The sequence below is a fragment of the Phoxinus phoxinus genome (assembly GCF_949152265.1).
Source record: "Phoxinus phoxinus genome assembly, chromosome: 10".
Lineage (NCBI taxonomy): Eukaryota > Metazoa > Chordata > Actinopteri > Cypriniformes > Leuciscidae > Phoxinus > Phoxinus phoxinus.
In genome coordinates, this window is record NC_136885.1 from 747,501 (window position 1) to 770,000 (window position 22,500).

The window sequence follows — 22,500 nt, forward strand, 5'->3', positions numbered from 1 at the left end:
GCACTATGATCAGATATGATCGCACTCTGATCGCACTATGATCAGATATAATCGCACTATGATCATATATAATCGCACTATGATCAGATATAATCGCACTATGATCAGATATAATCGCACTATGATCAGATATAATCGCACTATGATCAGATATAATCGCACTATGATCAGATATAATCGCACTATGATCGGATATGATCGCACTATGATCGGATATGATCGCACTATGATCGCACTATGATCAGATATGATCGCACTCTGATCGCACTATGATCAGATATAATCGCACTATGATCATATATAATCGCACTATGATCAGATATAATCGCACTATGATCAGATATAATCGCACTATGATCAGATATAATCGCACTATGATCAGATATAATCGCACTATGATCATATATAATCGCACTATGATCAGATATGATTGCACTATGATCAGATATGATCGCACTATGATCGGATATGATCGCACTATGATCGGATATGATCGCACTATGATCGGATATGATCGCACTATGATCGGATATGATCGCACTATTATCGGATATGATCGCACTATGATCGGATATGATCGCACTATGATCGGATATGATCATAGTGCAATCATATCCGATCACTATGATCGGATATGATCGCACTATGATCGGATATGATCGCACTATGATCAGATATAATCGCACTATGATCAGATATAATCGCACTATGATCAGATATAATCGCACTATGATCCGATATGATCGCACTATGATCAGATATAATCGCACTATGATCAGATATAATCGCACTATGATCCGATATGATCGCACTATGATCAGATATAATCGCACTATGATCATATATAATCGCACTATGATCAGATATAATCGCACTATGATCAGATATAATCGCACTATGATCAGATATAATCGCACTATGATCAGATATAATCGCACTATGATCATATATAATCGCACTATGATCAGATATGATTGCACTATGATCAGATATGATCGCACTATGATCGGATATGATCGCACTATGATCGGATATGATCGCACTATGATCGGATATGATCGCACTATGATCGGATATGATCGCACTATTATCGGATATGATCGCACTATGATCGGATATGATCGCACTATGATCGGATATGATCATAGTGCAATCATATCCGATCACTATGATCGGATATGATCGCACTATGATCGGATATGATCGCACTATGATCAGATATAATCGCACTATGATCAGATATAATCGCACTATGATCAGATATAATCGCACTATGATCCGATATGATCGCACTATGATCAGATATAATCGCACTATGATCAGATATAATCGCACTATGATCAGATATAATCGCACTATGATCAGATATGATCGCACTATGATCAGATATGATCGCACTATGATCAGATATAATCGCACTATGATCAGATATGATCGCATTATGATCAGATATAATCGCACTATGATCAGATATAATCGCACTATGATCAGATATAATCGCATCTATGATCAGATATGATCGCACTATGATCGCACTATGATCAGATATGATCGCACTATGATCGCACTATGATCAGATATAATCGCACTATGATCAAATATAATCGAACTATGATCAGATATAATCGCACTATGATCAGATATAATCGCACTATGATCAGATATGATTGCACTATGATCAGATATGATCGCACTATGATCAGATATGATCGCACTATGATCAGATATAATCGCACTATGATCAGATATAATCGCACTATGATCAGATATAATCGCACTATGATCAGATATAATCGCACTATGATCAGATATAATCGCACTATGATCAGATATGATCGCACTATGATCAGATATGATCGCACTATGATCAGATATAATCGCACTATGATCAGATATGATCGCACTATGATCAGATATAATCGCACTATGATCAGATATGATCGCACTATGATCGCACTATGATCAGATATAATCGCACTATGATCAGATATAATCGCACTATGATCAGATATAATCGCACTATGATCAGATATAATCGCACTATGATCAGATATAATCGCACTATGATCAGATATAATCGCACTATGATCAGATATGATCGCACTATGATCAGATATAATCGCACTATGATCTGATATGATCGCATTATGATCGGATATGATCGCACTATGATCGGATATGATCGCACTATGATCAGATATAATCGCACTATGATCAGATATAATCGCACTATGATCGGATATGATCGCACTATGATCGGATATGATCGCACTATGATCAGATATGATCGCACTATGATCGGATATGATCGCACTATGATCAGATATGATAAAATAAGATACAAAAGAGAATTGCATTTGGTTTCTTTTTATGTAATGTAAAGTAATGTTTATTTAACCAGGAAAATGTGACAACATTAAGTGTAACTGGGACATGAATTTACATTTGATTGATAAAATAAATTGTGAGGACTTTATTATCCTCATTTCAGAACACAGCTGATGTCTGGGTGCAATTAATGACATCGTGGATCAGTTCAAATCTTTACATGCTGCATGTGATGAAGCAAAGGCAAAGCATGAGGATTACAAATATTAGTCAGCATAATGTTAACATACATTCCTCATATGGAAATGAGACTGAGACTGAGACTTACCTTAGATTTCGGGGTAGAGGGAGAAACCTAATGGGGGGGGGGGCAACAATGAGAATCATTGAAAATATTTGTATTTATTTATTGTCAGATGCAGGGACAGTGAAAATGAGGAACGATACGAACGATGTTTCTGAGGAAGTGCATGACGGCGCTCTCATCTGGACGGCGGCGCGGGGACGCGCTTTTTCTCTGAGGGGACGCCGACAAACCTCCTCGAAAAGAGCCCTGTGATGAAGACAACACACTTCAACACACTTACACACACTTCTACACACTTACACACACTTACACACACTTCAACACACTTCAACACTTCTACACACTTACACACACTCCCACACACTCCTGATCAGGGGACGCAGACAAACCTCCTCGAAAAGAGCCCTGTGATGAAGACAACACACTTCAACACACTTACACACACTTCTACACACTTACACACACTTACACACACTTCAACACACTTCTACACACTTCCACACACTCCCACACACTCCTGATCAGGGGACGCAGACAAACCTCCTCGAAAAGAGCCCTGTGATGAAGACAACACACTTCAACACACTTACACACACTTCTACACACTTCCACACACTTCTACACACTTCTACACACTTCCACACACTTCAACACACTTCCACACACTTCAACACACTTCCACACACTTCTACACACTTTTACACACTTCCACATACTTCAACACACTTCCACACACTTCAACACACTTCCACACACTTCAACACACTTCTACACACTTCCACACACTTCAACACACTTCTACACACTTCAACACACTTCCACACACTTCAACACTTCCACACACTTCAACACACTTCCACACACTTCAACACACTTCCACACACTTCTACACACTTCCACACACTTCGACACACTTCAACACACTTCAACACACTTCCACACACTTCCACACACTTCTACACACTTCCACACACTTCAACACACTTCCACACACTTCAACACACTTCCACACACTTCTACACACTTCTACACACTTCCACACACTTCCAAACACTTCAACACACTTCCACACACTTCCACACACTTCCACACACTTCAACACACTTCCACACACTTCCACACACTTCAACACACTTCCACACACTTCAACACACTTCCACACACTTCAACACACTTCCACACACTTCTACACACTTCTACACACTTCAACACACTTCAACACACTTCCACACACTTCCACACACTTCCACACACTTCCACACACTTCAACACACTTCAACACACTTACACACACTTCAACACACTTACACACACTTCAACACACTTACACACACTTCAACACACTTAAAAACACTTCCACACACTTCAACACACTTACACACACTTCAACACACTTACACACACTTCAACACACTTACACACACTTCAACACACTTCCACACACTTCCACACACTTCAACACACTTCCACACACTTCTACACACTTCAACACACTTACACACACTTCAACACACTTCAACACACTTCAACACACTTCCACACACTTCAACACACTTCAACACACTTCTACACACTTCTACACACTTCAACACACTTACACACACTTCAACACACTTCAACACACTTCAACACACTTACACACACTTCAACACACTTCCACACACTTCAACACACTTCCACACACTTCAACACACTTCCACACACTTCAACACACTTAAAAACACTTACACACACTTACACACACTTCAACACACTTCCACACACTTCCACACACTTCTACACACTTCCACACACTTCAACACACTTCCACACACTTCAACACACTTACACACACTTCAACACACTTACACACACTTCAACACACTTAAAAACACTTACACACACTTCAACACACTTCCACACACTTCAACACACTTACACACACTTCAACACACTTACACACACTTCAACACACTTACACACACTTCAACACACTTAAAAACACTTACACACACTTCAACACACTTACACACACTTCAACACACTTAAAAACACTTACACACACTTCAACACACTTCCACACACTTCAACACACTTACACACACTTCAACACACTTACACACACTTCAACACACTTACACACACTTCAACACACTTAAAAACACTTCCACACACTTCAACACATTGTTTTTATTATTGTGCTGTTGGAGGAATTAAAAAGCTGTTGTGCCTCGTGTTTATAAAGTCTATAGGCATAATGCAAAAGGGTTCTGGTGTAGTGTGTAGGATGGACTATCTTGTGCTTTGGTGTTAATATAGAACTTGGTCTATTTCAGTAATAATTAATATGGGAGGTTATTGTTTTGGTTAAAGTCTGTTTCTCAGATCATAAAAATGTATGCCCCTATGAAAACGAAATGCCCCCCACTCCATGAGTCCTGGCGACGGCTCTGATCTGAGGGTTACAGTGGGGGCTTTCCCACCGGGCCAGTCCTCGCTGCCCGAAGCCACTCCGGCGCCAGGGTTTGTAAGTTCTCGCTGCTAAGGCTTACAGTAGCGCTGGACAGGCCTGGAGGGCCCGGCTGACAGTGAGTGACGCTATGCCCTGCCACTCTCACCCCCTCTCCTATCGCCAGTAGGCAGGAGTCTGTGGCTCGAGGACGCAATGCCTTCTCATGTGTCTCCTGACATCTCCTCACAGGACCCGTAGAGACAGGTAAGTGTTGCACCTCACACTCGGACCCCACTCCGGGATGCTATGCTATGCTCCTGTCCTGCGTCCAGAGATCACAGTCCTACTGGCGAAGGACGTTATAGAGCCGGTCCCTCCAGCCGACATGAGGTCAGAGTTCAACAGCCCCTACTTCACTGTACCCAAGAAAGGTGGTGGGTTACGACTGATCTTGGATCTGTGTGTCTTGAATCGGGCCCTTCACAAGTTTCCGTTCAAGATGCTAATGCAGAAACGTATTTTCTAATGCGTTTGCCCCCAAGATTGGTTTGCAGCAATCGACCTAAAGGAGGAGGCGTACGTTCACGTCTCAGTTCTCCCTCGGCACAGACTGCTCCGTCAGTGCTGAACTGCTTGAATGCATTCACGGGCAGGACAGCGGTTCCACTGAAACGGTCTCAGGGTCACCATGGGGCATATGGCATCTGCAGCCGTGGTCATGCCCCTCGGATCGCTTCATACGAGAATGCTTCAGCACTGGTTACATGACGAGTCCAGAGATGGGCATGGCACACTCCGGGTGGCAATCATACCGGCCTGTCGCCAAGCTTTCAGCCCGTGACCAGACCTTGTTTTTCTACGGGCAGGAGTTCCCTTAGTAGAACAAGTGTCCAGGCTTGTTGTCGTTTCAACACTCCCTGGTGCTATTTTGGAGTTTAAAAAAAAAAATCTGCCACTGACCAGGAAAAACCCAGTCTAAAGACAGTTGCGTGTTGCGCGATAGTCATATGCTATAGGGCGCGTGCTTGGCCATTATGTAGCGTGTGAACAACGCGCATACACTTTGATTCTCTAATCTAAACGGACGCAGAAGTTTTCATTTTTACAAATCATACATTATTACAAGGAAAAATATGACCACACGAGGGAAATCATTGTTGTGTCCGTGAAGATGTGAAAAAATAGGCATAAATCTAGATTACACATTTACCCAAATTAGTATACTCCTGTTTAACCGAAGCTAATGTGTGTGTTTTTTCTCCCATCATCCTCACACAATGTCACTTCTCTGTGTTTTACGGCGTTTCAGATCGCTACAATAGGGGCCATAGACTGTTGCGCACAACAACTGTCAAGGTGGTCTACGCTCCAGGCGCATGTCACAACCCGCCCGCCATCTCCTCCTCTGGAGTCAAGATGCTTCGTGCCATTCACATCCCGGGCGAGCCGATGGAGTCTCCACCCCCAGGCGGCCAGCTGATGTTCAGTATAGATATGTTTGAAAAAGCTCCAGAAGCCATGCCCTCGCTCATGCCCTCGCTCTGCCCCTGCTTCTGGTTATAAACGTTCCAGCAGTCCAAACTCTTAAGCTACGTTCAGACTGCAGGCAAAGGGGACTCAGATCTGTTGTTCTCATGACAGTGTGAACGGCACAAACCACATGGAATCTGATCTTTTAAATTCCACATTTTTGCAGCTTCCATATGTGGTCCTAAATCTGATACAGGTCAGATGTTTTGCAACGTGACCTCAGTCCGAACAGTCAAATCGGAATTCATGCGACTTTTACACTACTCTAGATCAGGGGTGGTGAACGTCAGTCCTGCAGAGTTTTGCTTTAACTCTAATCAAACACACCTGAACAAGCTAATCAAGGTCTGAAGGATTACTAGAAAGCTACAGGCTCTCCAGGACTGGAGTTCGCTACCCCTGATCTAGGTCAACATGTGTGCTCATTGGAGTCACTTCAAAGACTTAACATTCCCAAAGTTCTCATATCAGACAGGAGTGAAAGGTAGTCGGTGAAGGACAGTGATGTGCCAGAAGTATGACAGCAACAGCTCACACAGCACGCGGCCTCACATCATGCAGGTTTAAAAGCTCTCCTTTTGCATCCTCGTGTTTGCTTTTTATATTGCCTGTGCAGAAACGCGGCAGATCACACTGTAAATAAACAATACTTTTAATAATTTGAATAAATATACTTACTTTAATGTTCTCCATGTTTACTTCCGCATGACTCGTTCTGTGTGGCTTCTTTTTATTGTTCTGCAGTGCATGCGGGTCAGTTCAGGCCCATGATCTGTTCTCATTGGACTCTGATATTGCACATTTAAATCAACAATGTGAACAGCTACAGCCTACAGAACACGGATCTGAGCAATACATCTGAATTGAGCTTGATGGCTCACAGTGTGATTTGAGCCTTAGGCTACTGTATGTTCACACTGACAGTCCAAATCCGATTATTTGTGTATCGATTAGGATTAGAAGTCTGGATGTCGTCTGAGGCAGCGCCGGGAACATTATTCCGTACTGTCGTCTCTGCCGGTTTCACAACATGTCTTTATTGTGTTGTCATTTTCTGCTCGACCGGCTCCACAACACAACCTTGCTTCTGCACCGGCCATCAGCACGTTTCCTATAACATGTCTAACATGTTTACATTTTACGTGGCGTGAGAAAGTGACAAACCGTGTGAAACCCGATCAGAGCAGGCAGACTGAAACTGATTTCCAGAAGTGTAATTTGAATTGGATTTCAAACCACATATGGATGTAGCTCGAAATGGCATTTCATGTGATGTTTTCACACTTGTTAAATCTGATCAGATTACAATTGACCGTTCGACCCCAAAAGCCCCGCCCCCTTTAGTTACTGTTGCTATGTCCGACAAGCTACGCCGCTCTCACACACACACCATGTTCTCACGCAGTGAAACACACACCGCGGAGCAGAGAGGACACACACTGTTTTCTGTATGAACCAAAAAACATTAAGCTGGTGTTGCATGGGGGAATATTCACGAAATGTATATTGGAAAAAAAAATTTGGTTCATACAGACCAATTAAATATTTACTTTTTTTTCACGTTTTGAGTTGGCCAGTTTAAATGGAATAATTGGATGATTACGGACCAGATATGCACAAAATCAGAGTCTGAACGAGTCTTTACACACTTCATCCTCTGTAGTTGTAGCTTAGATTGAGGTTCTCGAGTTCACATGTACATATCATCCGTCAGAGTAAAGGTTCTGTGTATGCGTGCTGTCCGAGCTCGGGATCGGCCCAAACCCAGTGAACGCCGTATCCCAGGTTGGGAAAGGAATAGATAGAAGTGAAGAGATGGAGGAGTGATGCTGGGAAAAGGCCAGTCCGCTGTGTATTCCTCTTATCTCGTTAACGGAGTTGATTAACTGAACGAGGTCCTCCGTGTTAATTAGGTTCATTATGGGAATGTGCTTCTCCCAAACTTTGTTAATATGTTAATAACACATCATATATTAATTAGGTTACTTGACTGGATGCAATGAAGGTTACCAATCAATGTAGTCGTGGCCTAACTAATCTTCATCGAGTATTCAGCAGAACCTATCCACCTTATTCTTCCCTGTTACTTATGTTTCCTTGTCCACTTGAGCTCATTATGTGTTTGTCTTTACACACTTAAAGGGACAGTCCACCTTCATGTCTTTCCAAACCAGCAGAACACAAAATGAGATATTTTGAAGAATGTTGGTACTGTATTTTCTGGAAGGGAACTGGTTACCAACATCTACAAATGATCTTCTTCTGTGTTCAGCAGAGAAATGTCCAGCCGTTTACGAGCACTAATTATGAGCCTGAGCGAAGCTTTTACAGACTTCTACAATCTGTGTCTGGCCAACTGAGCTCTCCGTGAGGAGGAGGAGGATAGATCGGGACTGATAGAGCCACAGACATTCTCGTCATATACCATTTTCATTTACCATAATACCATAGTCATTTTTCCTGATGGTAAATAAAGCATAAAGAAAAAATACACAACTCATTTATTCAAACCAATGGAATATTTGTAGCACAACTTTTTTGTTTACAATGATTTGTTTCCGTCTTTTAAAATTTAGTTTGGAAAAAGGTGGATATATATATATGGAACTTTTGCTTTGACAAAAAAATGTCAAATTGTATTTTGCCTGACCACCGCAGTGTGGATTAGAGAATTTCAATGCATTATTATAGTCCATGTGAACAGGTATTTGCGACCGTGACATTCCTGAGTAAACCGGGGTGTGGGCGGGGCTTGGTGTGAAGGCCCCTCCTCCTCTCTAGCTAGGGGAGGGGTTAATGACATCATCAGAGAAGCACCATTCCAAATGGGAAGCATCTTCTCAGAGTAACCACCAGTTTAACACACTACTGACTAACTCAACCAGGCCCCGCCCCTTTATTCTGCGCATTAATTATTAGGAATATTGAGACGTGTTCGTTCCCGGGAGAAACTCGAGATACAGCGGAGGCGTTTCAGGAGTTCAGGAACACTGACACTGATATAGAGAACAACTGGAGCGTCTCATGATCACACGGCAATATATTTTTATATCTTAAATATTATTGTGAATGAGTTAAAGATTTTGTAGTCATATTGCGTAGTTGAGCTTGCAGTCGATTGTTTTATTTGTGATAATAACGCAATGAAACATGACAAATTGTGCAATATAATTTTTGTCCAATTTTTGTCAAAGAAATTATGAACACATGCAAAACCAAGAGAAACCCAACAGAATATTAATAACTGATTATGTTGTAGGCAATTTTTGTTCTAATAGGAACAATAAAATGTTGCATAGTAAAATAAAACCTGTGGCTGTAATATGACTTTATTTGCCAAACATTTTTGTCGGATAAATACCTTAATGTTTTGTTCTTCCCTATTTAAAATATAACATATCTTCCTCATATTCTGATGGACCGTGGAGCTCATTAACACCAGACATGTCCTCCAGATGTCACTACAGTTGTGGAGAAGAAACTGGACCTGATGTATTCATATGGGTCAGCAGTTTTCTGTCAGTACAATATGATCAGACTTTTTGACAACCGACTATATTAATACTTTTCATTAATACTTTTTGAGAACGGCTTACTCTTGCGTACACCAGCGACTGCTATTGGTGTCTAAATATTGATGACAAGCCATATACATCTCAATATTTTAGCTTTTGCTTTAGAATAATAAAAAAAGGTGATTTTCTTTTCCCCCAATTAAAAACAAACAGATTTGGACAAACAGTTATTTTGTTAAAGCACATTCAAAATGTTAATAGTGCAAAAAAACACAAAGTAAAAAAAATGCTGACTTTTCTTTATTAATCTTAATTTTCAACAAAACAACAATATTCGATATTCACGATATATAATATAATATATAATATTATTACATGGCTTGGTTGAATTCTAATGTATAACACACTGTTGCCATGGACACGGTGTTCTTTAGTGGAAGCAATACAATCATTTTTAAATCAATAAACTCCTTTTTAAATCAATATTTTGTGTCAAATTATATATTTATATGGTAGGTAGCCATGTAATAAGCGGATAATGTAAAGCGAGGCGGTTGTTATAGTCATATACACTCTGCTCCGCGCCGGGTCCTGATCAGCCCGTCGGGGGTGTAGTCGCTATAACAACCGCCTCGCTCTACATTATCCTTATATATCGCCCAGCCCTAAAACATGAAGCATAGCAGTATTCATTTCTGTAAAGCTGCTTTAAAACGATGTGTTCTGGGAAATGCAAACGTTACCCAGGCTGTATAATTGAGCATTGTGTGTGCAATGATAAGGAACAAAAGATGCAATGTCACTGTAGCCTTAATCTGAGCTTCACCGTTTCTAAACAAATAAACAAAAAAAGTCAGTGTTGATGTTGTTAGATATATTTTAATCAAGCAAATGTGAAAGGCTGCGGACAGGAACAGCGCCAGGGTTGTTACACAAGCTCTTGTTACAGACGACACAGTCTTTACGGGTTAACATCACACAGTACAGAGAGAGAGACGAGTCCCTGAGGCGTTGGGCAACACTATTACACAGCTGGAGCATCACCAAACCATAACCACACTCAGTCACGCGCTACGGCAGCTTCAACCAGCTTTTGGCACTTTAGAGATACGGTCACGACTATAAACTTATACATCACGAGATCTCATCTCACAATCTAACGGCTTAAATATCTGTGGATTTCACAAGAAAGAAAAATGTTCACCACCCTCTTTTTTTGTTTTAAAAGTTAAGGCTTTAGAAATTGCATAAATGCGCAAGCATAACAAATAATTTCCAAAAAAGATGCAAATTCATTTTTGAAAGCAAGCCTCTGTCGGTACCGTGAAAAACCCTGAGGCGTTTAACCGGATATAAAACGCATGTTCAGCGCTCGTGTGATATACTGTCTGAACAGCTCATCGTGTGTGTGGACGTCTGCTTTACTAAAGGGACGAGCTGGAAAACACTTTGTTCTGTACAGGCATTTAAAATCTCTGAAAATCTTATAAAAGCAAAAAGTCACGTTTATAAACATAATTGTCACGATCCTCGGATCACAGTAAAATCCCCTAACATCCCGAACCGCAGCTTTATTCAACACTGGATATACTGTACAACAGCAGTTTGGCACACAATAAACTCTGAGATGAAAGATAAAAGTCATTAAGAAGCGATGAAAAATCACACTCAATCTGGTAATGAAACGAGACCGAGGGGAACTCAAGCTAGCAGAACAGCGGTTGGAGAAAGCCTGCTCAGTCCTCACCTTCCCCTTCTTCTTCTTGTCCCCCCCGAAGAGCTTGCCGATGTGGTCCATGACGCTGGGGCTCTTCTTGCTGCGGCCCAGTCTGAGTGTGGACTGCGAGGAGCTTGCGGATGCCATGCTGAGTCTCTGAGGAGAGCTGGTCTACTCCAGGTCCTCCTGGATGGTCTGCAGCTCGTCGGACTCCGAGGGGCGGTCCGTGAAGGTGTTGTCCTCTCGCCCCGGGGCGTCCCGAGAGAACAGGCGGGTCAGGTGTGGGCGGGGCCCGTCGGGGTCAGAGGTCGTGCCGCTCGACTGCTTCCACACGCCCTGATCCGCTGCCTCCTCCGTGGAGTCGCTCAGCGCTGGACTCTTGCTGGAAGAGCCATTGTTCTGGTTCAGGTCCGCCTCCCCCAGCCCTGAACACACACACCATTGTCATCAACACTGAATCAGCACCTCGTTTTTTTCATTGGCTTTTGGCTTGGGGACATTTCATGTAATTCTCAACAGTAATATTGATCTGCATTGACACACCACAACATTAAATCATCACTTTTCATGAGAAACTATGAGTGGTGTCACAATATATCGCAATACAAAAATGTAATAATATGTATCGGGGATAGTTCACCCAAAATAAAAATTACTGAGTGAGAAAAAGTTTCCAGAGTTTCAGTGTCAGTCCTACATTAAACTGCTATATATAATGTTGAATATAATGTAGAATAATGAATATCTGTGGGTCCTGATAATGTCAAATGTCTGATGTTACCAGTAAAAGTGGCCGACATTATTTTAAATATATCTAGTCAGAGACAGAGATCATATTCATCTACAATAATTCAGTATTTCAGCTTCAGAATCATGAACATGTTTATCCTGGTGTCTCTATTGTCCTGCATTGGGTTTCCAGCACCAAGTCTATTCATTTACACACACAATGTAAAGCCAAATTTATAATTTTCATACATTTTTTGTTATCCTTTTATCATATGTCTTGGATTATCGCAATAATATCGCATCGTGAGTTCATTATCGTCACGTATTGAATCGTGACATGAGGGGATCGTTACAGTGCTAGGAATTATCCATCATAACGAACACGAGTAGTTGACGTAGTTCATTAACGAACCGTTCTCTGAGTGTGTCACATGACAAATGAGAAAAGACTCGGAAGGTAAATTAAATAATGTTCCCCGGGAATTATTTTTGCCTGCATTATAATGACTTCTTAAGTGGGCTGTGGACTGATGGGTCAGAGTAGGTGGACACTCTTAAAAGTATAACATTTAAAGCCACTTAAATTAAAATGACTCGAATAAAGATTCTTTCATCTTGATGAACGAGATCGAACGAGAGAGTCAGTAAAATGATCCGAACTTCCCATCACTATTGCCATGCTGGTGTTTTTCTCCACAGGTTTCAGAGGAGAAGCTCAGAATCATGTTTTTCTCCACAGGTTTGAGAGGAGAAGCTCAGTATCATGTTTTTCTCCACAGGTTTGAGAGGAGAAGCTCAGTATCATGTTTTTCTCCACAGGTTTGAGAGGAGAAGCTCAGTATCATGTTTTTCTCCACAGGTTTGAGAGGAGAAGCTCAGAATCATGTTTTTCTCCACAGGTTTGAGAGGAGAAGCTCAGTATCATGTTTTTCTCCACAGGTTTGAGAGGAGAAGCTCAGTATCATGTTTTTCTCCACAGGTTTGAGAGGAGAAGCTCAGAATCATGTTTTTCTCCACAGGTTTGAGAGGAGAAGCTAAGTATCATGTTTTTCTCCACAGGTTTGAGAGGAGAAGCTAAGTATCATGTTTTTCTCCACAGGTTTGAGAGGAGAAGCTCAGTATCATGTTTTTCTCCACAGGTTTGAGAGGAGAAGCTCAGTATCATGTTTTTCTCCACAGGTTTGAGAGGAGAAGCTCAGAATCATGTTTTTCTCCACAGGTTTGAGAGGAGAAGCTAAGTATCATGTTTTTCTCCACAGGTTTCAGAGGAGAAGCTCAGAATCATGTTTTTCTCCACAGGTTTGAGAGGAGAAGCTCAGTCAGTATCATGTTTTTCTCCACAGGTTTCAGAGCGGAGGTCCTCAGGAGGTCGTCAGGTTTGAACCCGGAGCAGAAACACAAAGCCTCGACTGTACCGCACAACACAAGGCAATCTGAACTGACTCTAGTGTTCCTCACAGAGACTCTTTGTCCCGTCACAAAGTTATTGTAGACGGACAAAGGGAGCAGTGTGACTGGAATAACTTCCCCAGGCCAGATTCTGCACATTCTCTGCTCAGTGAAACTCATCTCATTCCTGCAGTCCATCATGCAGCGTGTGGCCGATCCCAATCACTCATGAAGGACGGTCTGCTAACGTCTTTTTACAAATGACACATTTGCATAATCATTTTGTCCAAAGTAGGGCTGTGCAACGATTTATCGCATCCAAAATAAAATGTGTTATTTGTATATACAATATTTCTATATATATATATATATATAATATAAATTGGAAACACGTTACAATAATGTTCATTAGTTAACATTAGTTATGTATTAACTAACATAAACGAACAATGAGCAATTCATTTGTTACTATATTAGTTAATCTTTGTTCATGTTAGTTCACGGTGCATTAACTAATGTTAACAAATACAAACATTGATTTTAATAATGTATAAGTAAATGTTGAAATCAATATTAACTAAGATAAATAAATGCTATAGAAGTATTGTTCATTCTTAGTTCATAAGGTAGTTATCTAATGAACCTTACTGTAAAGTGTTACCTATAAATGATATATAATTATATATACAGTATTTATATGCAACAATTTCTTATACATGTAGGTGTGTGCGTGTATGTGTGTGTGTGTGTGTGTATTTATATATACAAAATAATTATACACAGTACACACACATATATAAACACAAACTTTTATTTTGGATGTTATTAATAGTTTCACAGCCCTAATCAAAAGTGGAACTGAAGCTGAATTCTTCGTGCATGTGTATTGAATGTTAAATAAGATAATGATAACGTCTTGGCTACGTATGTAACCCTCGTTCCCTGAAGGAGGGAACGGAGACGTTACGTCCGAACGTCTGGGGAATGGGGTCTCGCCCGAGAGCCCAATCACCTTCGAGTTGTAAAATACGAGCCAATGGTACGCAAAGTATTTGCATCGCAAGCTCCCCCCCCGCTGTGTGTTTATATAAGGGGCAGCGCGTGCATTCTCGCATTAATATTCTTCGCTGAGGAGCCTATAGGTTACGTCAGAGCGTCTGGCGAATGGGGTCCTATCCAAAATGCCACAGTGGCTGTCTTCCAGTGCCTTGCGCTAGCCACAGCTCCCTGTCGTGAGGCCAGCACGAGCAAAGGGCTAAGCTTAACGCAAGGGTTACCAAGGTACACAGGGTAGCAAAGTCCATCAGGAAGATGGACTTAGGAATACACACATGAACCACCTAGGCGGAATACATATGGAGGATATGGAAGTAATCCAGCCAGAGGGTGGAATACATTTCAACCTCAGAGAGGCAAGAGTGGTCTTGCCCAGGGAAAGACACGTGCTACCAGAGGAGACTTATTGTGGAAATACACACGTGGGATTGCCCAGCAGGGGAATTGCAACCTATGGAGGCACCTAGTCCGACACGAGGGCTGACCAACTGGGCAGCGCACAGGTGTTAGACGTCAACAGTGCTGGAGGAACCCAGGGCTCAGAACTGTGGAACTGACCTGAGGAAATTAGCGCATGCATCCAGTCCGTGGAGTGGAATGGCGCAGCAAGCAAATGACACAGAGCAGGTTCTACTTACTGGCTACTTGAAGTGAGTATACGGGAGGACACAGGCTCTATCGCAAATGTGTTAGGTGTCGCCCAGCCCGCAGCTCTACAATTGTCTGTTAGCGAGGTGCGGTGCGCCAACGCCCAGCTTTCACCTCTGGGGACAGGACAGACCTTGGGCTTGGTAGGCCAAGGTATTAGCATCGACTATCCAGTGAGACAACCTCTGCTTGGAGACAGCCTTTCCCTTCTGCTGGCCTCCGTAACAGACAAAGAGCTGGTCTGAGGTCCTGAAACACTGCGTTCTATCTACGTAAGGACAGAGGGTGTGTCCTGGACAGTCCAGATCACAAGGACGAATGCATTCGAAAATGCGTTTGGGCGTTAACATCTTGAACGGAAGCCTGGGTAAGGCTAGGTCCAGTATCGGCCGTAACCCACCGTTTTTCTTGGGTACAATAAAGTAGGGGCTGTAAAATCTGCACTTCATGTCGGCTGGAGGAACTGGCTCGATCGCACCCTTCGCCAGTAGGGCGTGGACCTCTGCCCGCATGACGGGGCGTCCCTGCCCACCATCGTGAAGCGGACTCTCCGAAACATGGGGGGACGACGGGCGATTGTATCTGCTGTGGCCTTGCGGGAGCGGAGGGCAGAATATGTTTAATCGCCTCAGACTGCTTCTGGGCGGACGAGAACTGCTGGGTAAAGTCCTTGACCCTTGGCGAAGAGGCCAGCCTGGGAGATAGGGGAGTTGAGGAAACAGGTTCGCTCAGACTCCCGTATATCTGCCAGGTTAAGCCATAAGTGGTGTTCCTGGACCACCAAAGTGGACATCACCTGGCCCAGGGACCGCGCAGTGACCCTCGTCGCCCACAGAGAGAGGTCGGTAGCAAACGTACAGGCTTTGGACGGGTGCTTGGGGTCGCCATGCCAAGTGGAGGCACTCTGAGGACACAGTTGCATCGCAACAGAGCGCTCCACTGGGGGTACCCCAGCATAGCCCTGGGCCGCCCCGCCGTCGAGGGCAGTGAAGGCGGAGGTAGCCCCAGAACGGTTAGGGTCAGTCAGAAGTGCGCTCCACGAACTGGTGACTTCCTCATGCACTTCCAGGAAGAATGGAACTGGAGGCGGGCGCTGACGATCAGCGTGCGCTGCCCCCAATAACCAGTCATCCAGCCATGAGCGCTCAGGGCACTGTGAAGGGTTCCACTCGAGCCCGATACTCTCGGCTGCCCGGGCAAGCATGGCGGCAGCTCTGGAACAGACTCGGGCAAAGCTATTGTCCCAGAGGGAGGCAGCTCAGCCGAATCCTCATCTCCAGAGGAGATTGGTCATTCCTATTTCCTCGCTCTGTTTAGTTTTAGTTTCACTGGTTCCTGATTATGTCATCATTTGTTGCTATAGTTTCACATGTCTAGTTTCCTTTCCTTTGTTCTAGTCCTGTTTATAAAGCCGTGTTTCTCGCTCAGATCTGGTTTGTGTGTTGTGTGGTTTACTTTATTCTCCTGCGTGTTCATTCAGACTGTTTGATTATTAATAAAGTTTTGTTTTTTAATCTCCTTCGTCACATCAAAACATTTATATAGCAACAAAAAAATGAATAAAACTTAAAAAATTGCGATAATATCGCAATATTAAGTCACTCAAAATCAGCACAAGGGAAACTCTTTCACCGCGACAGTCTGAAGTGTAATATTCAGTAATATCACGTCGGAGGAAGACGGTCTACTTATATATAATGTTGTGTATGAGAGGCTTAGAGGAATAGTTCACCCAAAAATAAATATTTCCTGATTATTTACACACCCCAAGGCCATCCAAGATGTAAATAACTTTCTTTTTCCGGAGCCAATGAGAAATTAAAATTATGGAGGAAAACATTCCAGGATTTTTCTCCCACTAATGCAAGTGAATGGTGCCCAACGTAGACCTTTTTTGATGTCCAAAATCCATGTTTAGTCAGCTTCAAAAGGCTCCATACGACCCCAGCCGACAAATAACAGGATTCTCCAGCAAAACAATCAGTCATTTTCAGGAAAAAAAATGACATACTGTTTAACTACAAATGTTTGCCTTGGTCTACATTGGACACCATTCACTAGCATTAGATATAGAGAAATCATGGAATGTTTTACTCCAAAATCTTAATATCTCTTCTATCATAGAGTCATACACATCATATCTAGGCTGTATTGTAAACTCTATAAAAGTTTATGGTAGCCGTGCAACGACATCCTCATGTCATGATTCGATACATATCACGATTCTGAACTCACGATACAATATTTTTGTAATACTCCAAGATATATGATAAAAGGTTAACGAAAAATGTAAAAAATGAAAGGAATTAAAACAATTCCTCACAGAAATGTTGGTTGTTTAATAAATTAATTCATTTTGGTTGTATTATACACAATATTGTCACTATCCACAATACATATTGATGCATTTTTGTATTGTAAAATATATTGTGACACCCCTAGTTTGTGGTCATGTTGTTGTGGTCAGTATGAGGTTTGAGCGAGGTTATAATATCTAGGCTGTATTGTACACTGTATATGAGTTTGTGGTGATGTTGTTGTGGTCTGCATGAGGTTATGTCCCACACACACTGCAGCCGTGGGCCGAGGCACGGGAAGCATGTCTCTGAGAGGAGCTTCAGGCATGCGGATCGAGTCCAGAACTCCCACCGCTGCTTCAGTCCCTGTGTAAGCACATTCATGAGGACTGGAGAAGCCCACGGGCCAGAGACAGGCCCTCGTCTGTTCCAGCGTTCCCCAGCCCAGCACTGACTCACACTACTGCACTTACACTACAGCTGGAACATGCAGGGAGGGATTCAGAAAGGCCAAACGTTTCATTAACCGCCAAATCTTGGCCAAACAATATAAGCAGAAACCTTGACTAGAGACATTGCAGTCAAACTTCAAAACTATTCTGCACAGTTTGTGTGACTACATTAGAGGATCTATGGCTACAGAAATGATAAAAACACTTTGCGGTCCTGTATTTGTAGTGTTTGGATGGAAACTCAGATGAGATGTGCTCAGGATCTAATGACACACACTGTGATTCTGGAGAACAAACACATATACTCACACTCATTAATCATTACTGAGAACTCATTACCGAGGGTTTCATATATGGGGGAGAACTGTATGTTTATAATATATTTAAGGATTGATTCCCACCTCATTTGTGTGTGTGTGTGTGTGTGTGTGTGTGTGTGTGTGTGTGTGTGTGTGTGTGTGTGTGTGTGTGTGTGTGTGTGTGTGTGTGTGTGTGTGTGTGTGTGTGTGTGTGTGTGTGTGTGTGTCGTGGTGGAGGAATTTTCCCTTGAGGTGATTTTAAATGTTTTTTGTTTTGTTTTATATAAGTGATAAGTGTTAGATGCACTTTTATGATGGACAGATTCACTTTTATGATGGACAGATGAACTTTTGTGATGCACACATGCACTTTTATGATGGATAGATGCACTTTTATGATGGATAGATGCACTTTTATGATGGACAGATGCACTTTTATGATTGATGGTCTTTGGTTTGTCCGACCCCGCCATGCAAAGCTGGCATATGGATTTGGGCCGCCAGAATAGGCTCCACTTAGCACGCTGAGCCTCCGCTCAAGCGATAGGTTAAAGATGGTTGACTTACAAGCAAGCCCCACTTTCCTAGACCGAGTGCAGAAAAATGTCTGTCACCTCTAGAGCCACTGGCAGGCCCGCACCCTGTTGAACTTTCAGGGGCACGAGGAAAACACTCCCCTGTTGACACAGGGTAGTTTAGAGTACTCCACTCTCAGCTCTGTATCTTTCACCTCACACCACTATGGCTCGGGTCGAGAGGGAATTTCTACCTTCACTTCTTGGTCTACGAAATACTCTCCCTTGAAGCCAGAGCATTGCCATGAGCTGACGCCCATGCGTATAGATGGTAGGCCCCTGAATTTGGGGCCTCCGTGGAGGCAGGGTGCTCCCCTTGCTTTAAGGGTTTTTTGCGCTTTGCTGAGTACACTGCCATGGGCATTGTGATTAGGTACCAGGATACTGTAGGCCATGTGTAAACAGCTTATCTGCCAACGAAGGCTGCGCTGTTAGGTAGTAGGCCTCAGCAGGCCTCCTTGACTGGGCAGCCCTCAATAAGGCGCTGTAGGCCAGCATACCCCAGGTGGTTGGCCTTAGTAGTTAGGGCAGTAGACTCACTGATGGGTAGTAGGCCTTAACAGGCCTCCTCGGAGGTGAGTCCCAACATTGTGGGTCATACATTATAGCCACAACCAGGTAGCTAGCCGTATTAGGCCTCATGTGGGTGGGCCCAATAGTTATGTTGGTGTAGTATGGTTCCCAACAGTGTATGTTTGTCGCAGAATAGACTTGCTATCAGCTAGTAGGCCCGACCAGGCCTCTCTGAAGGCGAGTCCCCAGCAGTTTGGGTAATTGGCTGACAGCACTGGCTCTCGGGCCTAGTAAGCCTCTCATCTTCGAAGTGTCGGGGTTTCGACTGTCGGGGTAGTGGGCGTCTCTGAGGCTAGCCCCGATTATGATCAGCCAAATAAGATTTGCCACTGTACGGTTGGCTGTTCCAGGCCTCCTCAGTAGGAAAACCCCCAACAGCGTGGGTAGGGATGGGAACCGAGAACCGATTCTTCTTCAGAACCGGTGCCCAGTGAATCGATTCCTTGGAACCGTTAGCATGCCTGCGTATCGATTCCGCGTATTGGTTCCGCTCGTTGCAAATGTGTCATGACGTCACACACCACACGCGCTGCGTTGTTTTGATTCAGAACGCGGCAAACATGGCAGAGGCAGAAGTTTGACGCAGAAGTATAATGAGGCATTTAACGGGACGCCACGTTGTTTTCCGACCAGCCACCGCGTGCCGTCTCACACACATTCACTCGAACACATACGCACTCACCGCACACACACACTCGCGCTCACTCACTCACACAAACGCACACGTTCACTCACACACACGCACGCGCACATACACTCACTCACTAGCGCTCACACGCTATCTCGCGCTCACGCACACACTCTCGCTCACTCATAAGCACACATACACACTCTCTCGCGCTCACACACGCACTCTCTCGCGCTCACTCACTCACACACACACAAACGCACACATGCTCACTCACACTGTCACACACTATCTCGCGCTCACTCACACACACACACACGCGCGCGCACACACTCTCGCTCACTCACTAGCGCACACACGTTTTGTTTCAGGTTGAATCCAAATGAGCACTGTTAATATTCCAAAAAGCACAAGCTCTTCCTTGACTGTTTTCAGTATGTGTTTTTCGTTTTTATGGCACATAAATGGCCGTTTTTTTGTGTGTTTTTTTGTCTGGACCAATGAATGCGAAGGCACTAAGGCACTCTTCTTGATAATCTTTCAAGGCACACACTTGCGTGCCATGGCATACTGGTTGAGAAACACTGCGGCAATAGTTCCCTGGACTTTCCTTTGAGAAGTAGCTCACCTACTTTTAGGTTTGTTCTGAGGTTGCTACACATAATTTGTGTATATGTGCTCTGTGCTGTGTCTTCTGATCAGATATTAAAGCGAGTTAATACAAACAAACAAATTTGTTCTTATTCCCTCACCCAATGAGAATCGATAAGAGAATCGATAAGGAATCGAATCGATAAGCAATATCGATAATGGAATCGGAATCGTTAAATCCTTATCAATTCCCATCCCTAAGCGTGGGTCATTTTTGCCAGCTAACAAGACCACTGTCAGGCGGTTGGCCTTGAAATTAGGCCACCATGAAAGCTCAGTCTTTAAGCAACTGGACAGCTAGCTTGACCGGCTACCAGCTAGTAGGCTTCACCCGGCCTCCCTGAGGGCTAGTTTCCAAGGATGGGCAACTGAACAGCTAACCTGACTAGCAATCAGGCAGCAGGCCTCACCAGGCCTCCCTGAGGACTAGGTAACCAACTTTATGATTATCAGGTAGCAGGCCTCCCTAGGGCGAGCTCCCAAGTATGGACTTTAGGTAACCAACCTTCTGTTATCAGGTAGCAGGCCTCACCAGGCCTCCCTGAGGGCAAGCTCCCAAGTATGGGCTGTATGTAGCCAGTCTTATGGTTATAAGGTAGCAGGCCTCACCCGACCTCCCTGTAAGTGGTTTCCGCCAACTGTGGCCGCTTTGCTATCAGTTCAGCTGGCCTAAGCAGGCAGCTTCTGAAGGCGAGCTTGCGCCCTAGCACGACTAAAGTGTTCACTTTCTGCTACTGGTTCCCTCCTGGAACCTCTCCATCTAGCCTACAGCCTGGTTTGCCTAGCAGGCAGGCCTTGTGCTCCCCTCACTGAGGGTCACTATGAGTACTCAGCCTCCTGAGTCTGGTCAGACGGTCGTAGGCATCTTGGGAAGCCTCCCAGTTAGATCAGTCCTTAGGCCCTTTCAGGCCTCCTCAGTGTTTTGAAACACAAACGCTGGGTAGGTCCGTGGATCGAGTAGAGAAACTCCACTCGCTGGCAAGGGTCGTAAGCACTATGCTGAGCCATGTTCTCTGGGATACCCCGTCTCTGAGATCCGGGCCGAGTGGTTCACTGCCAGCTTCCCAGTCCCTCAGGTTGGATCTCTTACCTAAAGGCAAGTGTCCAGAGGCTCTGTCTTCGGACAGACGGGAAGTGGCTAGACTGAAGTGTCTATGTAAGTGACACCAGGTCAGGCTGTCCTGGTGGCATTTCGGGTGGTATCACCGAATAGTGAAGTTCCTTCATGTTCCCTAGCCACATTCCCTAGAAGGGACCCCTTCTAATTTGAAATTGTGGTCCTAGGCCCGTGAGCAGGCCCAGGTAGGCCTTCATTAAACAGAGTTTATGGAGGTTTTCCTGTGGAACGTATAGCTTGGGCTACGACCGTAGGGAA

The 22,500-nt window shown here is 43.7% G+C and overlaps 2 protein-coding genes across 2 annotated transcripts in view; both read right to left on the minus strand.

Moving 5' to 3' along the window:
* LOC307005075 (uncharacterized protein) overlaps positions 1–11,992 on the minus strand; it is a 15,599-nt gene extending 3,607 nt beyond the window's left edge. Inside the window, exons 1-3 of the mRNA XM_079624872.1 lie at positions 11,859–11,992; positions 2,780–2,881; positions 2,657–2,683 (exon numbers count right to left, since the gene is read on the minus strand). Coding sequence (XP_079480998.1) covers positions 2,657–2,683; positions 2,780–2,881; positions 11,859–11,975 — 246 coding nt within the window. The 5' untranslated portion in view covers positions 11,976–11,992. The remainder of the gene's footprint in view (positions 1–2,656; positions 2,684–2,779; positions 2,882–11,858) is intronic.
* A 7-nt stretch (positions 11,993–11,999) lies between these two features.
* Positions 12,000–22,500, minus strand: part of LOC307005074 (myelin basic protein-like) — a gene marked incomplete at its 3' end in the record, with an annotated part of 24,717 nt that continues 14,216 nt past the window's right edge. Inside the window, exon 4 of the mRNA XM_079624871.1 lies at positions 12,000–12,253. Coding sequence (XP_079480997.1) covers positions 12,000–12,253 — 254 coding nt within the window. The remainder of the gene's footprint in view (positions 12,254–22,500) is intronic.